Source organism: Pithys albifrons, chromosome 14 (assembly GCF_047495875.1).
Source record: "Pithys albifrons albifrons isolate INPA30051 chromosome 14, PitAlb_v1, whole genome shotgun sequence".
In the NCBI taxonomy this organism is placed as follows: Eukaryota; Metazoa; Chordata; class Aves; order Passeriformes; family Thamnophilidae; genus Pithys; species Pithys albifrons.
This window is the reverse complement of record NC_092471.1, coordinates 1933786-1954634: the sequence shown is the minus strand read 5'-3', so window position 1 is coordinate 1954634 and position 20849 is coordinate 1933786. Positions and strand designations below refer to the sequence as shown.

At 51.2% G+C, this 20849-nt stretch overlaps 1 protein-coding gene across 1 annotated transcript in view; it reads right to left on the bottom strand.

The window, feature by feature from the left end:
• Positions 1–4136: 4136 nt before the first annotated feature.
• Positions 4137–20849, bottom strand: part of SH3BGRL (SH3 domain binding glutamate rich protein like) — a 32401-nt gene continuing 15688 nt past the window's right edge. Inside the window, exons 2-4 of the mRNA XM_071569410.1 lie at positions 13233–13418; positions 9599–9679; positions 4137–6159 (exon numbers count right to left, since the gene is read on the bottom strand). Of these exons, the coding sequence (XP_071425511.1) occupies positions 6127–6159; positions 9599–9679; positions 13233–13418 (300 nt within the window). The 3' untranslated portion in view covers positions 4137–6126. The remainder of the gene's footprint in view (positions 6160–9598; positions 9680–13232; positions 13419–20849) is intronic.

Here is a 20849-nt window from a genome sequence, read left to right as displayed (position 1 = left end):
GGGGTGAGACACAAATGTAAAATAAAACTGGAGTGTCAGGAGGGCCTTACAGCAGCTCATTGATTGCAACCCATCACACACGTTTGGGTAGAAAAATAACATTCACAAAGGATGGTTTGGGTTGGGAGGGACCTCAAAGCCCAGCCCATCCCACCCCCTGCCATGGCAGGGACACCTCCCACTGTCCCAGGTTGCTCCAAGCCCCGTCCAGCCTGGCCTGGGACACTCCCAGGGATGGGGCAGCCACAGCTGCTCTGCCCAACCTGTGCCAGGGCCTGCCCACCCTCCCAGCCAGGAATTCCTTCCCAATATCCCATCTATCCCTGCCCTTGGCAATGGAAAACCATGTTGTGCCTTGGAAATTAATTAAAGTCTGAAGCAACTCTGTCCAATGGAGTCTCTAAAGCCAATCCTCTTCCCTCCTTATCACCTGGAGTTTGCAAAAGGCTCCACTTTTTAGGGAGGTGGAATTGCAGCTATTTTTATTCCCACCAAATTCATATAAAACTCATTTCATATTGAAAAGCTGTTTAAAATTACTTAATATTTAATCATTTTACATGACTAATTTCTGCACAGAAGGTGTAGTTGGGACTTCAGCAGAGCCACTGCCCGGAGTCTGGTGGGGCAGGAACCAGGGTGGTTCAAATTCCAAGGAATTCTAAACTTTGCCTCCCTCTCTGAGCTTGTAATCAGTGCCAGCTGCAGCTGGAATTTTTGAGCAGCTGTTTCAACAGACCACAAAAGTAACAGAGACAAAGAAATCAAGTCAGATAATTCCTCCTGTGTGATTAAAACCAAGTCAGCTCCAATTTCAGTCACACTCAGCAACCCGGGCCAGGGAAGGAGGCCCTGCCAGGGACAGGGGGTGGAATGGGATGGACTTTAAGGTGCCTTCCAACCCAAACCTTCCTGGGATTCAGGTGTTGAAAACATCGATATCCAAGGAAACCAATGCAGTCTTATCAATTCCATCATAAAGAAATTCCATTATATTTACAAAAATAAACCCAGAACCAAAGTTATTTCAGAAGTTGAGAACAGGTGGGAGAAACAGCAAGGCAAGGATGTTGGAATACAGAGGTAAAAACAATTACTGTAACACTCAGTATCTATGGAATATGTGGAAAAGATGTATATACAAAAGATAACGACAGGACAGTGTATAACCACACACGCCCCACACAAGCATCGCTGCAAACAAACAGAGGCTGTTTTCTCAGCACAGGGAATGTGCTTGTATACAAACATGAAATAGGCATTGTTTGTTTAATTTTTCCTTCGTTCCCACGCCCAGCGCCGCAAGGCCTTTATGTTGGCCGTGCAGTGTCGGCACCCCCTGAGCAGCCCTGCAGAGCCCTCGGTGCGGGCACGGCCCGGGCCTTCATCCCCACAGCACCGCGTCAGTCCCGCACAGCGGCGGGCACGGGGGGCACAGGGGGGCAAAGGCCGCGGCGGGGCCGGGACCCGAGGAAGGGACCGGGGTGGGGAAAGAGCAGGGCCGGGGCAGGGCCGATGGAAGGGAAGGGCCGGGGCAGGGCCGGGGCAGGGCCGATGGAGGGGAAGGGCCGGGGCAGGGCCGGGGCAGGGCCGATGCAAGGGAAGGGCCGGGGCAGGTCCGGGGCAGGGCCGCGACCATGACACCCCCACGCCCTCGAGGCTTAAGTAGCCGAGGGGGCGGGGTCTCTCGCTGACTGACAGCTGTGCTGTCCAATGGGATGGCGGGGCAGCCCCGCTGCGGCCGCTGAGTGGCTCTGCCGGTTGCCGCAGCAACGGCCGCGGCGGCGCTGACGGGGCGGGGGCGCCATTGGGGCCTCGCACGGCCCGGCCTGGGGGTCTCCTGAATGTCACTGGCGGGCCTGGGTGTCACTGCCGGGCCTGGATGTCTCGATGGGGCTTGGGTCTATCGGCCAGGCCTGGGTGTCACGGCCGGGCCTGGATGTCTCCATCGGGCCTGGGTCTATTGGCCAGGCCTGGGTGTCACGGCCGGGCCTGGATGTCTCAGCTGGGCCTGGGTGTCTCAGCAGGGCCTGGGTGTCTCCTGGATGTCTCCTGGGTGTCACTGCCAGGCCTGGGTGTCTCGATCGGGCCTGGGTGTCTCGGCAGGGCCTGGGTGTCTCCTGGATGTCTCCTGGGTGTCACGGCCGGGCCGGGCAGGGCCACAAACCGAGTGTGTCCGAGCACTTCGGGCTGTATAAACCCCCCGGGACGGGCCCTGCGTGCTGGGACAAGCCCTCTGAAGGGGTGGCAGGTGCAGTGCTGCTGACAGTGTCAATGATGTGCAGTTTTCCTTTAAGGATTCTGAACCACTGAGCGACTGCAAGCCAAGAAATCGCCAAGTTCCTGATCGTATCTTCAAAATAAATCAATCTATGAGAAGGAATTACTATAAGGAATTATTATATATTGCTATATTGTGTGTGTACATATATATATGTATGTATAAAATGTATATCATTAATACATATAAGCAATTGCTAAAAGGAATTACATATTGCTATATTGTGTATATGTATATATAATATATATAATTAATATATATAAGGAATTACTAAAAGGAATTACTATATATTACTATACAGGGTGTATCTATTACATATACAATGTATAGTAACATATAAGGAGTCACTTTCTATTACTGCAATATATACAGGGCCAATTGTGATCCTTTATTTACACAATACACTAAATAAATGTATTTTGGACACTCAGAGCAGCTCTATCACCTCCTGTAGTAACACACCAACTTCTCCTTCATCACTTGGACTTTTAGAATCCTTTTCCATTTCCAAAAGTTTACTAAGAGTCCAAAATTTTAATAATAAACTTCAAAATTTTCATAATGAATTTTTCAATCTAAAGCATCCTACAGGATCAGGTAATATGGATAAAGAAGGGAATATTTCTGCAGGAAAAGCACTAAAAGATACTGACTTGGGAGTGACTGATTTGTGGAGTGGATTGGTGTGTGCAGGGGCAGAGCAGGTGGAACACAAACCCCTCATGGAATACCTGCAATGTGAGCTGAGGGAGACAATCAGACATTTCAGAATTTTCCATGGCTTGGAGACTGAGGAGATGAAAGGAGAAATGAGTAAAAAGCCCCATGAACTGGTAGAAAAGTTTATTATTACAGCACACAGCACTGTAACCTGAAGAGCAAGAGGGACACATTGTGGGCACACACAGAGCTCGGGGTTTACAGACTGTGGAAACTGAGCTGAGCTTTACATTAATGAGCAACAACTGGGGGTGAAGACTTTTCATAATAAAAACAAAGAAGAAAACCAGTGATTTTATTTTTCTGGGTTGTACAAGTGAGGTGGATACACAGGGGAAGTAAATGGGATTCACTGCAATTTAGGAATGGCATCCAAAGCCCTTTTCCCATCTTAAGGACCATTTTTTAACACGCCAGAGAAGGGCAAGTGTGAGAGGCAAAAATCACCTTGCAAAGGCCTCAGTGTGACTGAGAGTTCCTGGTTGTGCTTTGGTTGTTCACACAGAAAGAAGCTGATGCTGTAAAAATCACAAACCACTCCTTAAAAAATGGGGCTCTTGGTTTCCTCCAGAGGCTGTGAATTCAGCCTGGGATTTGGGCAAATCCCAGGGCAGGGCAGAGCTGGGAATGTGGTTCCTCTGCAGAGCTTCAGGTGGTGCAAAGCTGAGGAGGAGGAACCTGCTGATGGACCAGGCAAAGAGGGAAGGTGAAAATTTACCCTGCACTGCTCTGTGGCAACACAAATCTGAAATACCAGAGTTCCCTGCTGATTGCAGCACAGAGCTAATTAATTACAGTTTGTAGAGGAGCAGGGAGAGGGCTGGGAGAGCTCTCTGGGCTTGGGGTGCAGCTGCTGCCCTGGCTGCTCCAGTGGGGAAGGTTAATGAGGAAAAGAACCCAAACCTTACAGACACTTTGGGTGGGTGTATCCTAAATTAAACCCATTTAGTAATTAAACCTCATTTAGCAACAGGGGAGAGATCCAAGCCAGCAGATTCCCCCACAGCAGCCGTGGATCCATGATGTTCACCTTGCATGAATCCCGAACTTCCAAAAATAGGGTTTTCAGCTGAAAATTCCTCTTCTTCCAGCCTAAAACTTCCAACAGGAACAAAACATGCAAAGGAGTCGATGGTGTGAGAAAGCATTCTAGAACAATTTTATTGGAATGATACAGGAATGGTTAATATACAGCTTAAATCCTCAGTGCCTGCCTTTCCAGAGGAAAAGAGTAAGAGAGAAAGGAACAAATTCAGGCCTTGCACCCGTGGAAACAGAAATCAGCAGAGAGGTAACAGATTCCTGGCACCCCCGAAGTCATGCAAGAGATCTGCATCAAACCCTCAAGTTTTACACACCCAACAAAGAGGGTTTGGGTATTCTCAGTTTGTGTTGGTGCCTTGTTCCCCAGACAAAGGAATAATTCAGCCTGGCTCCCAGAGCTGGCTCAGGAATGCTGATGCAGTTTGAACGTTCCCATATGGCAGGGGGGACAGACAAGGGGAGTGACTTTGCTTTCTTAAACTTGGCAATTTTCTTGACTGTTGAGGCAGAGATTGACCTCATTTCTGAATGTTTTGGGTCGCTGAACTGACAGAATTTGGCAGCAACTTTTAATTACAGCTTCTCCAAAATAATGGCTGGAATTCACCAAACTTGCACAGGAAACAGCAAACTGGTGTGGGTACAGAGACCTGTGTGTCAAATCCCACTTAGTATTCCATGGCTCCAAAATCCTGACCAGCTTAGTCACAGAGAAAGGTTAGGCCAATATTAAGAAAGAAAAATCACCTTGTTGAGAAAGATGGAATCATGGTAAACAAGGAAAAATCTGCTGCTGGATTTAAAACATAACTGAACTTCCATCTCCAAAAGACCTTAAATTTCACAGGATTTCAGTAATTCCTGATAAAGCCTGTTAATAAAAAAGCACAACTGTGTTTTCTTTAAGGTAAGGCAAAATCCAGCCATCCCTCAGCCTCGAGATACTGTGGTGCTTTTGTAAGCACAAGCTTCAAACTGCCTCCCAAGCTCCCAGAAAGAGAAATCAGGAATTAAAATGTGGCCAGGAATACCAGGCTCCCTCCTGCTCACTGGGAGCACACACAGGTTCATATTGCACGTGGTAAATTCACCACTACAAGACTCTTTGATAGATTTGCAGTTCCTGTAATAGCTTTGTGATTATGGCAATAACAATGGAAAAAAGAAGGTTTTAAACCTTAAAAAAAAGTCTTGCTTAATTAGTTTTTGCTAATCAAACATTTATTTCCTTGTTTGAAAAAATACTATCTGACCCTAATGGCTACTGGAACATGCAGTGAGATGTTGAATGCTCTAAGCAGTGTGAGCTGGTATGTTTGTAGAGAAACACATTAAAGGCTTTCACCCTTACACAGGTAAGGAAATGCCATTTCTGGCCGTTTTGGCTTGTTTGCAACATTGAGTCTTGCCCACAGACGTGTCATCACTCCTGCTTGGGCAGCTGGGAGGGACTTGTGTCCATGACCCACATCCCTTTGGTCAGAGGAGCCCGTAAGTGAGGAACACACGGGGTTTGTTGGGGGTTTCTCAGCTGTACAGTGGGTAACAATACAAATCTTAAATACTCATTCTACAAAAGAACAACACAAGTTTCCAAAGCCACTACAAAGGTCACACCACACAGTACCACCTACAACTCCATCTGAAACCAGGAAAGACACTGAAAAATTACTGTGTAATTCAGTAACGTTTTTGAGGCAACTCAGGCACTAAATTAGTATCTGACAAGGTTTAGATGCTGTTTAAGTAGCTGCACCTCCAGGTAAGACCCAGCTGCATTATTAGTACTAAAACAGTTTCTGTAGGGTGACACCAAATGGACGAATGGGCAGGAGAGTTTAAAGTAAGTGAAATCATTGCTGTGTGATTGCTTGGGCTCCTCAGCCCCCTGCCCAGCCCACTCCTGCTCCCCAGCTGAGCTCCCACCTCCACTCCTGTCACTTTGGGTTACGTACAGTGAATGCTGCAAGCACCAATCAACGTTAGGAATCACATCTACATTTCTTGAAGCAGAGACAGTTGGGACTATTTTATAAAAAGCTGTGGAAATTCCCTTTACAGACATTTAAGGCAGTTGAAATTCATGCTTGCTGCTTGGCCAGTGCTTCAGCTTCCTGCAACAGCAGAAGAGAATTGTTTCTGTTAGGACTGTGACAGGATGTTCAGAAGGAACGTTGTAAAACAATAACCTGCATCTTTCAGGTGTCTTTCAGCATTTTTAAACTGATCACAAATGGGAACAGAATGACAACAGAAAAAGTGCAGAAGGAGTTTCCTTCTGGATGGTTTCTCCAAGTGTACTTTTAACTGTAGATTAATTTAATTACCTGTTAGCAGCAACATGGCCTACAAAGAGCTAAACTGCAGTCCCGGTGCCCTCAGTGCAGCACCTCGGTGGGGACAGCCTGGTTTATTTGAAGGGACAAAGTTCAACATGTGCCAAGCTCAACCTTTGTGTAATGGAGCTGTTTGCTTTTGTGACTGCACAGAAATACTCAAGATAACAGGCTCAACAATGTCATTGTCACCACGAGCCAGCACTGCTAAACAAACACAAAACAAGAGGAGAAAGGACCGAGAGGGGAATTTCCAAGAAGTCTGTAGAGGTTTTAGGAAAGGAGCAGTGGGTGAGCCCAGCCTGCAGGAATGCCAGGCAGATCTCCCTCACCCTGGAGGGGCAGGCTCACGGTGGTTCTCCTGGCTCTCTGCCCTCCCCCTGCCTTGGCAGTGGTGGTGGGATGGCATCGATGCTCCTGCCAGCACACCCAGCCCTCGGGCACAAACGGCAGGTGGAGAGAGAGGGGAAGATCAAAAGGAAGTACAAAGCCTGGAAAGAAGCAGGATGTTTGATACTCTGAAAGACAAGTGGTTCTTTGAATGGTAGGAAAGAGGAGAAAGGTCCCTTGGCTTTGTAACAACTCCATTAACCAGTGTGGGCACTGCAATAGTGACACCTTGCTCTTCTTTTATGTGCAAGACAAAGTACTTCTCTTCAGAACAGGCAGTGGAGAGCTGGAAAGGATTCCTGGTATTTCCCTCATCCCCAGGAAGGTGGGTACAAGACACTCAAAGAGCCTTCTAACCTATTTTTCTTGAAGGTCAAACTCCATTTCCTTGGGTGTGGTCCTGCAGGTTACCTGGGAGAGGCTCAGCTTGCCACCTTTGACACTGTCCCTCTCCCACACTTTTCCTTATTTCTCCCTCAAGGCCCCTCACTGAGCACCCTCTCAGTCCTTAAACCCTTAATAAAGAAATAATTAAGTCTTTAACTCACAAAATCTTCTCTCTTTAAAATCCAAATAGGAATATTTAAGATTAATTCAATGCCAGCTTTTTCCAGGGTTTGTAGATCCAATTGGATTCTGAGTCCAGAGCACAAACTGAACCACTGGGATTCAGAAAATACTTGGATTTTCCATGCCCACTTCTGAGCCATTCCTGTTTAGCATGAAATACCAAAGCTTTGTGTTCAGACTCAGCTAACTTCCCAAATCTCTCATAATGGCAGTGAGTGGAGGTTTCCTGCCAAGGTTTCCTGCCAAAGGCTGATCCCAGACTCCTTCCATTTTCTGCAGATGCAATGATGCCATTCCCTACACTATTGTACCCAAGCTGCACCCAGTTACACTGTAAATGCCCATTTCAGCACCTTCTCAGCAGCAGGAAATCAGTTTGATTGTACATCCTGAGTGTGGGAGGGATTCCCAAAGCCAGCCCAAGGGCAGGCAGGATGCAGGGGGTGCAAGGTCACTTCTGCAAGGGTTATTTATCAGCAGCAGCCCAACACAACATGGAAATGCAGCAGAGTACAAGTGTCTTCTATCCCTCCTGTTTAAAATTCACCTTTTCCTTAGGTGAGGACAGAGCTGGAGCATCCCTGAGGACAAAGTCAGAGCAGGGCTGGGCAGCAGCAATGCTCACACACCTTCCTGTGATGGGTGACCTGATTTGTTGTGGCAGCAGCTGCTCTCTGGTGCCAGGCACGAGCTTCCCTGCATTCCCACTCTCAGGGCTCCCTGAGCTTCCCTGCATTCCCAGTCTCAGGGCTCCCTGACCTTCCCTGCATCCCCACTCTCAGGGCTGCTCCTCACTCCCAGAGCTTCCCTGCATTCCCAGTCTCAGGGCTGCCTGAGCTTCCCTGCATCCCCACTCTCAGGGCTGCTCCTCACTGAGCTTCCCTGCATCTCCACTCTCAGGGCTGCTCCTCACTCCCAGAGCTTCCCTGCATTCCCAGTCTCAGGGCTGCTCCTCACTCCCAGAGCTTCCCTGCATTCCCAGTCTCAGGGCTGCTCCTCACTCCCTGAGCTTCCCTGCATTCCCACTCTCAGGGCTGCTCCTCACTCCCTGAGCTTCCCTGCATCCCCACTCTCAGAGCTGCTCCTCACTGAGCTTCCCTGCATTCCCAGTCTCAGGGCTCCCTGAGCTTCCCTGCATCCCCAGTCTCAGGGCTGCTCCTCACTCCCAGAGCTTCCCTGCATTCCCACTCTCAGGGCTGCTCCTCACTCCCTGAGCTTCCCTGCATCCCCACTCTCAGGGCTGCTCCTCACTCCCTGAGCTTCCCTGCATTCCCAGTCTCAGGGCTGCTCCTCACTCCCTGAGCTTCCCTGCATTCCCACTCTCAGGGCTGCTCCTCACTCCCTGAGCTTCCCTGCATTCCCAGTCTCAGGGCTGCTCCTCACTCCCTGGCTCCATCCTGCACACTCTGCTGTGCAGCTGTTCCAAGGAGCTTCCCTGAGATTCCCAGACCATGCCCTGTGTGCAGCTGGCAGGGTGTGACACCAGGGCACCGATCCCAGGCTTTGCTCTCTGCTCAAAGCAGCTTTTCCTCATCACACCATTCCCACCCATGGAGCTACTGTGAGAAATTAGTCTGGCTCCCAAAACTGCTTCAGTCTGGCCCACAACCTGCAAGTCTCACTGCTGATGGGTCACCATCCAGCCCTAAAATTAGGTCTCTTGGTGATGTGCACAGCACGCCCTTCGACTCGCACGTGAGTAAAGCTGAAAGGAAGTGGCGTGTTTATCCACTGGAACAAGGAAGCTGGAAGTGACCTGGAGGATCCTGCTGCTGTCAAGTGAAACGTATAAAGCAGGCTTGTCCTATCCTATCAGAATCAAAAGGAGAATTCCAGCCCATTGCATCTGCAAAGCAGCAGCCTAGTTTGTAACTGGCACAGGAAAAGAAGCTTTGGATAACAAGCTGCAGGAAAAAATTGCTCTGATGCAAGACCATGTTATTTCAGAAACAGTGACTCTGGTTTCCAGTGATTTTTTAGTACAAAAATCTCATCAAAGTTTCGTATGAATTAAATATTCTCACTGAATTGAAAACAGTCTCTGATTTTGTGACAGTTTTTTTCATCTACATTTCTTATGCATTTTGCAGTAAAAATATTCACTCCTTTTTCTGAAGCTGAAGCCTGAAAGCCTCTGGAAACTGAGGATCTCACAGACTGACTGGGGCAAACACAGCACACAAAACACATTTACTAAGAGCAGAGAAGGAGGTGGGAGAGGCAGCAGTGGCTCCCTGGGAGGGAGGGGCTCACCTACCTTGGAACCAGGTGGTGCAGTCAAGCCTAGAAACGCATAAACCGCGTTGTTCTCGCGCGCCTCGAAGAAAGCCTCGTAGTCCTTCAGCAGGAGTCAGGGAGGGGAGCAAAACAAGAAGGAATTGTCAGGATGGTCTCAGCTCAGCTTGGGGGGGTGGTCACCCAACCCACCCTGAGCCAACTGCCAGGTGTGGCTGAATGCAGAGCACGGTGTCACCTCGGGGTCTGTCATTAGCACTGACACCACACAGCTGTTCTGGCTGCAAAGGGACACGCTGGCAATTTCTGTCCCAACAAGCTGCTGCTGTGAAGTGCTCCAGCCTCTCCCAGAGGGACAGACTCCACACTGGTCTGGCATGGATGTCCCTCCTGCAGGAGCAGCTGAGCCTGGGCCTTGTCATCACAAACACTGATGTCCCCAGATGTCACTGCTAATTCCTGACTAGTGATGGCAACTGTGCAACTCTGGACTCAGCTCCTAAACCTGTTGAAAGTTCAGCTGCAACCTTTACACTCAGAGTGCACCTTTCCCATCATGTTTCCCACTCAGGATTAGCCTGTGCAGCAAGTGAAGGCAAAGGGGTGGCACTTTCCTCATGCTCACAGTGCACTACAGTTGCTCTAAACACACACACAGGAAAACTAAAGTAAAAACAGTTAATTAACAGAAAAATACCAAACCCTACCCAGAGGAAGGCAGGAGGTTTCTGCAAGCCCACTGTTGTCTGAGTTACCACAGAATTCCCTCACTGACTTCTGAACTAAGCATAGATCTGTCCTGTGACTTTGCTGCTCCCCCTTTCTAACAGAAGCACAGCACCAGCCTCCTCCAGCTTTCCTGAGGAATGTTTGGATGCAGGAGCCCTGGCTGGAGAGCCCCAGGTGGGGCAGCAGCTCAGCCTCAGGCTGGAGCCAGGGAGAGCTGCTGTTCAGGGCACACAGCTCGGGATTCCTGGCTGTCTGCTGGGGAAGAGCCTCAGAAACAGCAAATACTGTTTGAAAACAGTATGAAAAAGAGAGGGGCAGCTGTAAGAGAGGCTGCTGCAGCTGGAACAGAGCTAAGTACTGGGACCAGAGGATTCCAGCTGCCTGGAGATCAGGAATGGGAAATTATTGCTGGATTTGCACACGCAGCATTTGGGCACCAGTTTGATAAAAATGTGGATGATTATGGCAAATCCTCCCTGAAGCCCTTCTGTTGACAGGACTGGGGCTGCTTGATAACAAAGGGCTTGTTTATCTTGCTGGTGCATAGTCTGTCAGCCTGCTCCACTGCATCTCCCAGGCAAGGAATTCCTGGGAGTGAGGAGCAGGGCTCTGCCAGCCTGCACAGCATCCCCCTCCAGCCTCTCTGCTGTGCAGGGGCCAGCAAAGTCAGTCTGCTCCTTCCTCTGCCAGTTGTGCTGCAGCAGATGGAAAAAATAGGGAAGTTCATGCTTGAGAGGCATCAGATAAAGACAGAAAAAGGTTCAGATTCTGGGCACAGAATTAACTTTTACCTCCCTGGAAGCTGAACTGCAGCAACTCAAATCCAGCAACACAAACTGACCAAACTGCAAAAGTTCAAAGTGACACCAACCCAGATTTTGGGGATGAAATAAGCCCATAGCAAGAACTGGTGTGAAGCATCTCTATCCCTCCCCAAAATTCCTGTACTCAGAACTGTCATGGGGTGCAGTTGGGGGTGCATGAGAAGCATCTCTGCTAACATCTGTCCTCACATTTGTCACTCCAAACCATCCTTTTTCCAGTCACAACCACAGTCAGTAAATTTGGATTGCTGAGTGGTACAACAGCTCCCTGTGGATATTGTTTCAAGTTCTGCTTCTATTACAAGCAAGAAAATTCCTGGCACAATGAGAGTAATTTCTTTCAGTAGCCACAGAATCGCTTCACAAAGGTCCAGCCCTGGCAGGTTCTGAATTTACAGACTTTGCAGGTCAGAACCAGACTCCAAAAGGACCAGAGGAATGCATACTGTGAGCTCTGGTCAAAGCATATTAAAAATAAAACTAACAGTTAATCTAATAATCATTCAAGCATGGCCTGCTGAGTACAAATACTGCAGGGCAACTTACTTTTGATCAAGCATTAAAATAATTACCAGTAGGATTTGTGTTTGCAATGTGAGTTTTAATCTGTCCAAGGCACTGCAGCAAGGGGACCACAGCAGCCTTTGCTTTGCCAGCAGCACACAGAGCTGATCCCAGAAGAAAACTGATGGTTAAACCTTGGTTGTAACAATGCCAAGGTCATGGGTTCAATCCCCTCTGTGGGCCACTGACTGAAGAGTTGGACTCAGTGATCCCTGTGGGTCCCTTCCAGCTCAGAATAGTCTGTGTGTGATTCTGTGTGATTTATTGTCACGGCAGACACGACTTCAGATGATCTGGGATCCACACCTGGGCAGAACAGAGCTCTGAACTTGCTGCAGAATGGAAAGCTGGTGAAACAGGGCCAGTTTCTGTGGGGTGGTTGCTCACAGTGATGGAAATTAAACCCCCCCCATGAACTTAGAGAGCCATAAGAGCAGAAAAACTCACAGGGAAGAAAACTGATACATGCCCTGCAAGGTGGGATCTGAATAGGAGGTCCAGATTTGAACCTCTCCTATGGTGGTACTGGAATATTCAAGAATCAATTACTGTTAGAAGCCCAAGAGGAGGGGAAATGTGTGACACCCTCCACACCCTTCCCAGAGGCACAGTTGGCATGGCCCTGCCTTGCTGGTGCCAGCAGTGGAGCAGAGACTGTGGCAGGGAGGCTGAGGAGTGGGGTGGGCACAGAGGGGACAGCCTGGGTGGGCCCAGGGAGGAAGAGGAGCAGGGTGAGCACAGGGGGCACAAGCTGGGTGGGCACAGGGAGGCAGGGGGGACAGGCTGGGTGGGCACAGGGGCACAGGCTGGGTGGGCACAGGGGACAGGCTGGGTGGGCACAGGGGCACAGACTGGGTGGGCACAGGGGACAGGATGGGTGGGCACAGGGGACAGGATGGGGTGGGCACAGGGGCACAGGCAGGGTGGGCACAGGGGACAGGCTGGGTGGGCACAGGGGACAGGATGGGGTGGGCACAGGGAGGAAGAGGAGCAGGGTGGGCACAGGGGGCACAAGCTGGGTGGGCACAGGGAGGCAGGGGGGACAGGCTGGGTGGGCACAGGGGCACAGGCTGGGTGGGCACAGGGCGGCACAGGCTGGGTGGGCACAGGGGCACAGGCTGGGTGGGCACAGGGGGGCACAGGCTGGGTGGGCATAGGGGACAGGCTGGGTGGGCACAGGGGCACAGGCTGGGTGGGCACAGGGGCACAGGCTGGGTGGGCACAGGGGGGCACAGGCTGGGTGGGCACAGGGGACAGGCTGGGTGGGCACAGGGGCACAGGCTGGGTGGGCACAGGGGGGCACAGGCTGGGTGGGCACAGGGGACAGGATGGGGTGGGCACAGGGAGGAAGAGGAGCAGGGTGGGCACAGGGGGCACAAGCTGGGTGGGCACAGGGAGGCAGGGGGGACAGGCTGGGTGGGCACAGGGGCACAGGCTGGGTGGGCACAGGGGACAGGCTGGGGTGGGCACAGGGAGGCAGGGGGGCACAGGCTGGGTGGGCACAGGGCACAGGCTGGGTGGGCAGCAGCCCTGGCTCACCCCCAGGTAGCGGCTGTCGTTGAAGAGCCGGGGGGGCAGCGGGTTCCCGCTGGCGGGCCGGCTGTCCTCGGGCACGTTCTCCCGCATCCATTTGCGGTTCTCCTCGTTGGCAGCGATATCCTTCTCCTCAAACTCTATTTTGTTGGCTTCCAAGAAGCCCAACACATCTTGTTGCTGCTTTTTAATCTGTCACAAAAGAGAAGAGGGAGAAGAGAAGACAAACAAAACCAGTGAGACCATCTTTGCTGCAGTTGCAGGGTTTGGTGCAGAAACCAGGGGGGTCAAAGAGGTTGTGTAAGAGAATTCTTAGACTGAAAAAGTATCTTCTGAAGAGTCAGATCTGAGCCTTGACTTGGCTCCAACGTAACTGAGCAGGCTGAAGATAAAGACACTGTCCCCTTGTGACCCTGGAAGGTGCCCCCACAAAGAGGTGTGAGCAGGGCCCTGCACAGGCTGCACTGGACAGGTTTGACACGTAACTCGGGCAATGTTGTTTTTACAGGTGCAGTGGAGTTTGCTGAGGCACATTTGAGGTACAACCCACTTCCTTCAGCACAGGCTGAACCCCTTTCTCAGAGTCAAAGGTTTTGTCCACCCACAGATCTCACTGAGTCCCTTAACTTTCAGATCCCAAGGCAATTTTGGTTCGTGTTTCTTTGGACAAAACTCCCTCTCCCACTGTGTTCTGGGTGGCAGCAGCAGCAGCAGGTCCGGTCCCTGGAGAGCTGTGATCCCTCAGCCCCCATTCCCACTGGTGTCAGGCAGGCTGGCTGAGGTCCTGCACCTGATGCTGCCCATCCTTGTGCACTCACACAGCACCCAAGGGAAAAGCAGGATCTGTGCAGCAAACGCTGGACTGCCTTTGCACAGGGAAGGTGGGTTTTGTTCCTGTCATTCTGAATTATTGACTTCCCAGCACAGAGATGTTGTGCTTATGCTCTGCTCTCCCTCTGTCTGACTTACCATCACAAAGGAAATTATAACCATGTGCATCCCGGCAAACAATGAAAAAATGGGATATAATGGGAAATTCATTCTCTTCAAATTACCCCCTTCACTAGAAAAGCAGTGCAAGGCCTGGCTTTAATCTAATGAGCCCTGAGCCACAAGAGCAGCGCCCCATACAGATGTTGCCAATTCAGGTCAGCCCCAGCTCCCGGAGCAGCCGCTCCATATACGGCCATGGGAAAACACGGAGGGCGCGGGGTCAGCGCACAGCCAGCCCGGAGCCAAATATGGTGCTGGGCCCTGGCACGCACAGCCCCGCACCCAGGGCACCCAGCCTGCCACCAGGGCATCCAGCCTGCACACAGGGCACCCAGCCTGCACACAGGGCACCCATCCTGCACACAGGGCACCCATCCTGCACCCATCTCGCACCCACAGCACCCATCCTGCACCCACGGCACACATCCTGCACACAGGGCACCCATCCTGGACACAGGGCACCCATCCTGCACACAGGGCATTCATCCACCACCCAGGGCACCCAGCCTGCCACCAGGGCACCCATCCTGCACACAGGGCATTCATCCACCACCCAGGGCACCCAGCCTGCCACCAGGGCACCCATCCTGCACACAGGGCATTCATCCACCACCCAGGGCACCCATCCTGCACACAGGGCAACCAGCCTGCACACAGGGCACCCAGCCTGCCACCAGGGCACCCAGCCTGCACACAGGGCACCCATCCCGCACCCACAGCACCCATCCTGCACACAGGGCACCCATCCCGCACCCAGGGCACCCAGCCTGCACCCAGGGCACCCAGCCTGCACCCACAGCACCCATCCTGCACCCATCTCGCACCCACAGCACCCATCCTGCACCCACGGCACACATCCTGCACACAGGGCACCCATTCTGGACACAGGGCATTCATCCTGCACACAGGGCATTCATCCTGCACCCATCCTGCACCCATGGCATCCATCCTGTCCCCAGGGCATCCATCCCACACCCACAGCACCCATCCTGCACCCACGGCACACATCCTGCACACAGGGCACCCATCCTGCACACAGGGCATTCATCCTGCACACAGGGCACCCATCCTGCACACAGAGCATTCATCCTGCACACAGGGCATTCATCCTGCACCCATTCTGCACCCACGGCACCCATCCTGTCCCCAGGGCATCCATCCCGCACCCACAGCACTGAACCTGCACCCACAGCACCCATCCTGCACACAGGGCACCCATCCTGCACCCACGGCACACATCCTGCACACAGGGCACCCATCCTGCACACAGAGCATTCATCCTGCACACAGGGCATTCATCCTGCACCCATTCTGCACCCACGGCACCCATCCTGTCCCCAGGGCATCCATCCCGCACCCACAGCACTGAACCTGCACCCACAGCACCCATCCTGCACACAGGGCACCCATCCTGCACCCACAACACCCATTCCGCACATAGGGCACTCATTCTGCACCCACAGCACCCATCCTGCACCCAGGGCATTCATCCTGCACCCATCCCATACCCTTGGCACACATCCTGCACCCACAGCACCCATCCCACACACAGGGAACCCATCCTGCACCAAGGGCATCCATGGATTCCTGCTCCCAGGAACCCACACCCACAGCACCCATGGGTGAGCACCCATGGATTGATTCCTGCTCCCACGGGAGCACAGCACCCACAGCACCCATGGATTGATTCCTGCTCCCAGGGGAGCACAGCACCCACAGCACCCATGGATTGATTCCTGCTGCCAGGGGAGGACAGCACCCACAGCACCCATGGGTGAGCACCCATGGATTCCTCTCCCAGGGGAGCACAGCACCCACAGCACCCATGGGTGAGCACCCATGGATTCCTCTCCCAGGGGAGCACAGCACCCACAGCACCCATGGATTCCTCTCCCATGGGGAGCACAGCACCCACAGCACCCATGGATTGATTCCTGCTCCTAGGGGAGCACAGCACCCACAGCACCCATGGATTCCTCTCCCAGGGGAGCACAGCACCCACAGCACCCATGGGTGAGCACCCTCAAACACAAGGATGTTGGTAATTTTCATCGTGGCTAAAAATAAACAGAACGGAGGAGTCAATACCAGCCCAGGAAATGATTCCTGGAGAGGCTGCATGGAAAAACATTCCTCAGCAGACTCGACCCTACAGGGAAGCAGGTTCTTCTCCCTCTGCCTTTAACAAGAGGCAGAGGGAGGAGCAGGGGGAGCTTTTCCCCATCAGCTCAGAGGGACAAACCCCAGCACTTCTGTCCCAGGAACTGCTCTGTAGGGCTAAAGTGAGGGAAAGGGCTTTGGAATTGGAAACTCCTCTGCCAGTATGACTTGGCAGTAAATGGAATTTTTTTTCCCTGAACCCACTGGATTTTAATTAAGCTTTTCCTAGATGTCTAAATTACAGATCCAACTAATTTTCAGTAGTCTCCAGTCCTTACCTTGTCCAAAATCATCTGCTTAATGAGCACACACGTTGAGATGTCCCAGGATTATTAAGAAATTAAAGAAAACCATCTTTTTACCTAATCTGCCTTTAAACTATACACTCTGTCACATAAAACAAGAGTTCTAATTTGGACAGTAATCAGCATTTTGATCTCCTGAGCAGTGTCTTTATTTTTGCAATCATTCTAACCCTTAGATCATGTCCCAGTCACACACATCTCCTCACACTCCTCACACTGGGACAGTCTCTGGGTTGTTTTTTCAGCTCCCAGTAGCACAACCAGATGCCAAATTCGTGCCCATGGCTCTGAAGGGCCATCACAACCCTCTCTGCTTGTTTTGGAAGAACTGGCAAAGCAGGAAATGTATTTTTTCCACTAGAAAAGGCACCACTGGAAGGCAAACACCTCAGCTTGGTCTCCATGTCACTCTCAGGCCATCTGTGGTCAAGGGAGGTAATTCCCCAAAGAGCTCTAAGGAAAACCAAGGAGCTGGTGTTGATGCATGAGGAATATTAGTTTGAAATCCTAGTTTTCTGGCCAGATAAAAAAAAAAAAGGAGTATTAAGCAGCAATGTTTTCCTCTCAGCTCCTCAGACAAGTCTTCTGGTCAAGGTGATGAGCCCTTTCACACCAAATGCTCCAGAGAAACACAGCACCAGCAGCTGGGCAGGAGGGACACTGAGCTGCCAGATCCTGTTATTTCATGGGATCTTATTCAGGTAACTTCCATTAATCCCAGGCAGTGGAACACCACTGGGAGGGGAGGATGGAAAATAGTGAGAGACATCCGCTGCTCTTCAGGGTGTTTTGTCTTACTGGAAAGGGCACACGTTCTCCTCAGGACAGCCTGGGAGCTGGTTCCTGCTGCCCATGTTTGGGCAGGAGTGAGGAGCCTTCCTTCAGGATGCTCCTGTCAGCACAGCCCTGGCTTCCCAGAAAGCCTCTCCGGGTGCCTGGCCAGGCTGGACAGCGGCCAGCGCCTCCCCAGGGCCCACACCTCGCCCTGCGTAAACAACTGTCATGTCTCGAGTCATTCTGGCCCTTAAACTGCAGCTCACTGCAGTTGGCAAACACAAAAATCCCTGTTTATCCCGAGTGCTCCTGACACCCAGTGCAGGGCCAAGAACAGCAGTGGAGAGTCGGGAATGTGCGGAGGGAGAGGCAGCACCGGAGCCACAGAGCCCAGCAGGGTCCAGAGCTGGGACCAGCATGGGAGGGAGGAGGAATCCTGGAGACAAGGGAGAACAGAGACAGCAAGGACAGGGATGGGCTGAGCTGTAAGGAAGGGAGGAGGCTGCAGGCAGGAGCAGAGGGGAATGAGCAGAATGGATGGATGGAGATGGAGGAATCCCAGGGTGGAGGTGGGATGGCGACAGAGGATGGAAGGAGAAGGGGTGGAAGCAAGGGAGGAGGCTGCAGGCAAGAGCAGAGGGGAATGTGCAGAATGGACGGATGGAGATGGAGATGGGGGGAATCCCAGGGTGGAGGTGGGATGGTAACTGAGGATGGAAGAAGAAGGGGTGGGAGCAGAAGGGAAGAGGCTGCAGGCAGGATCAAAAGGGAATGTGCAGAATGGATGGATGGAGATGGAGGAATCCCAGGGTGGAGGTGGGATGGCAGCGGAGAATGGAAGGAGAAGGGGTGGAAGGAAGGGAGGAGGCTGCAGGCAGGAGCAGAGGGGAATGAGCAGAACGGATGGATGGAGATGGAGGAATCCCAGGGTGGAGGTGGGATGGCGACAGAGGATGGAAGGAGAAGGGGTGGGAGCAGAAGGGAAGAGGCTGCAGGCAGGAGCAGCGGGAATGAGCAGAATGGATGGATGGAGATGGAGGAATCCCAGAGTGGAGGTGGGATGGCAGCAGAGGATGGAAGGAGAAGAGGTGGGAGCAGAAGTCAGTACTGCCGTGCTGCAGACCCCCCACTGCCTGCCTGGGAAACAAGGATACCCTCAGGAAAGCCAGTTTTGCTCACAGGTGCCTTTACCCCATCCCAGAAACACATCCCGGATTCTGTGCCTGAACACACTTGGGAGCAACAGCTACAATTGCTGTGCTGAGTGGATACATTGTCCTTTTTGATGCTGTTCCCAAGATAACACAGAGAGGAACATTTCACCAAATAAACGTATTTTCTCTTTGTTTTGGATTTCATTGTCTATTCCAGACACAGAAATAGTTACTGTGGTTAAGTGAAGTCTCAGCACACAATCCACTGGTAGCAAGATTCCTCCTTTCCAGTTAGAAGCCAAAGATGAAACATGAAGCTTTCAACAGAGCATGGGCATGGAATAACATTACAAAAGAGTATAAAATTATGAACAAGTTCCATCCCTCAGCTGAATACACATGAAAAATTCAATTTACTGTTCTTAGATCCAGCTCCCATCAGTGACATCAGTAACACAAGAGAAACCACGTCACAGCTGCCAAAAGTACAAACAGGTGATGCTTTCCAGCAAATCAGTCCATAAAAAAGAGATGTTTAATCCCAAAGTAGGAATAAACTTCTCAGAAAATATTGCAATGTTTTAGACTCAGTAATTTTTTTCTCCTCCAAATCTTTGTTCATTGAAAAAGAATAATTTAAAAAAAAAGAACTCAACTGAAAGATAATAAAGGGAAAGGAGGCAGGGATGGTGCTGCAGGACAATCCATCCTCAGCTCCAGCCAGGACTGTGCTGACTGTCCCACAGCCAACCTCTCCTACCACCCCCCACTGCAGGGAAACATTTATTTTAAATCCTTCATTGAACTGAACTTCACAGAAGTTCCCCTGTCGTTTGCTGTACAAAGGCACACACAGGACAGTCTTGTCTGCACTGCTGGCCAAGAAGGGGTTTGAGTTAGGCTTTTTAAGTCTTGTTATTTTTTCAGTTTATAAATAAATCCCTTGTTGGACAATAGACATGTTTTGGAACTCTATTTATGGACCACTGGAAGCAGAAGTAAATTTACAGTCTGAGTGCTGCTGTTTTGGTCACAAAACAAACTTGCTGCCTGTCCTGGCACCAGTGGAGGTTTAGATTGGAAATTAGGAAAAATTTCTGCATGGAAAGGGTTGCAAAGCATTGGAAAAGACTGCCCAGAGAAGTGATGGAGTCCCCATCCCTGGGAGTGTTCAAAACATGTGGATGTGGCACTTGGGGACGTGGGTTAGTGGTGGATGTGCTGGTGGGGCTGGGCTGACTTGATGATCTCAGAGGTCTTTTCCAGCCTTAAGGATTCCATGATTCTCCCCAGCTCCTGCTGAAAGTGTGTCCTGAGCTGCCTCTCCCAACCCCACAGCTGGGAACCAGCACCAGGACAGCAGCAAAGCCACACCTTACAGAAGACCTACATCTTACACACGTCTCAATTCAGTTCCAAGACAAAAACAGCTCTTAAAGGTTTTTTTTAACCATTTCCTATTCCAGTTTTTTCCTAGATAAGGAAAGCAACTACAGCTTTAAACCAGTTGCATTTTATGCCACTGATGATTTTAAAGAAGCTGCTTCATCATTTGTGCAGGAGGTGAAGTCCAAACTCCAGGGGATGCTCTTTGTGGCCAGACTTGTACCCATCCATTCTTCGAACACTTCAGAGCCTTCTGAGGATTGAAAAGCTGAAATTTAACAGCAAATTGGAAAAGTGCAGCATAAGAAATGGGCAGCAAACTTCATGGGCAGCCAGAAGCAAGGTGAGAACCCCCAGAAGTGGATTTCCCTGGAAGGATGGGGCAGCCCAAGGAATGCTGAGCTGCTGCCAACACAATTAACTCCTGTTCCATGGGCTGAGCTGTGGCCTTGGCTTCGGGACCTGCCCACCTCTGCTGTGCCTGCCCAGCACTGCTGCAATTCACTGACACTGCCTGGAACCGGGAGTAAAAAACGGAGCGGGGTTTGGGTTGGTGTTTACATTTCTCACCTGATTTCTACAATGATCTTGCCTTCCCCACCTGAGTTGCTAATGCTGAAGCTCAGACTTGCAAATGAGCTGCAAAACGCTTAGAATTTCACCTCCCAGTACAACATAATTTGCAGGAGTTAAAACCGGGCAGCTCAGCCCTGGATTTAGATGTCAGGGATTCCTGAGGGCCCCCTAAGCTTGCTCTCCACCCCAGCACTGCAACCAGCTTCCCTTCCGACACAAAACACCCCGGGCAGCCTCATCCTCACCCCCATCAGAACCTTCCCTGGTTTTACTCT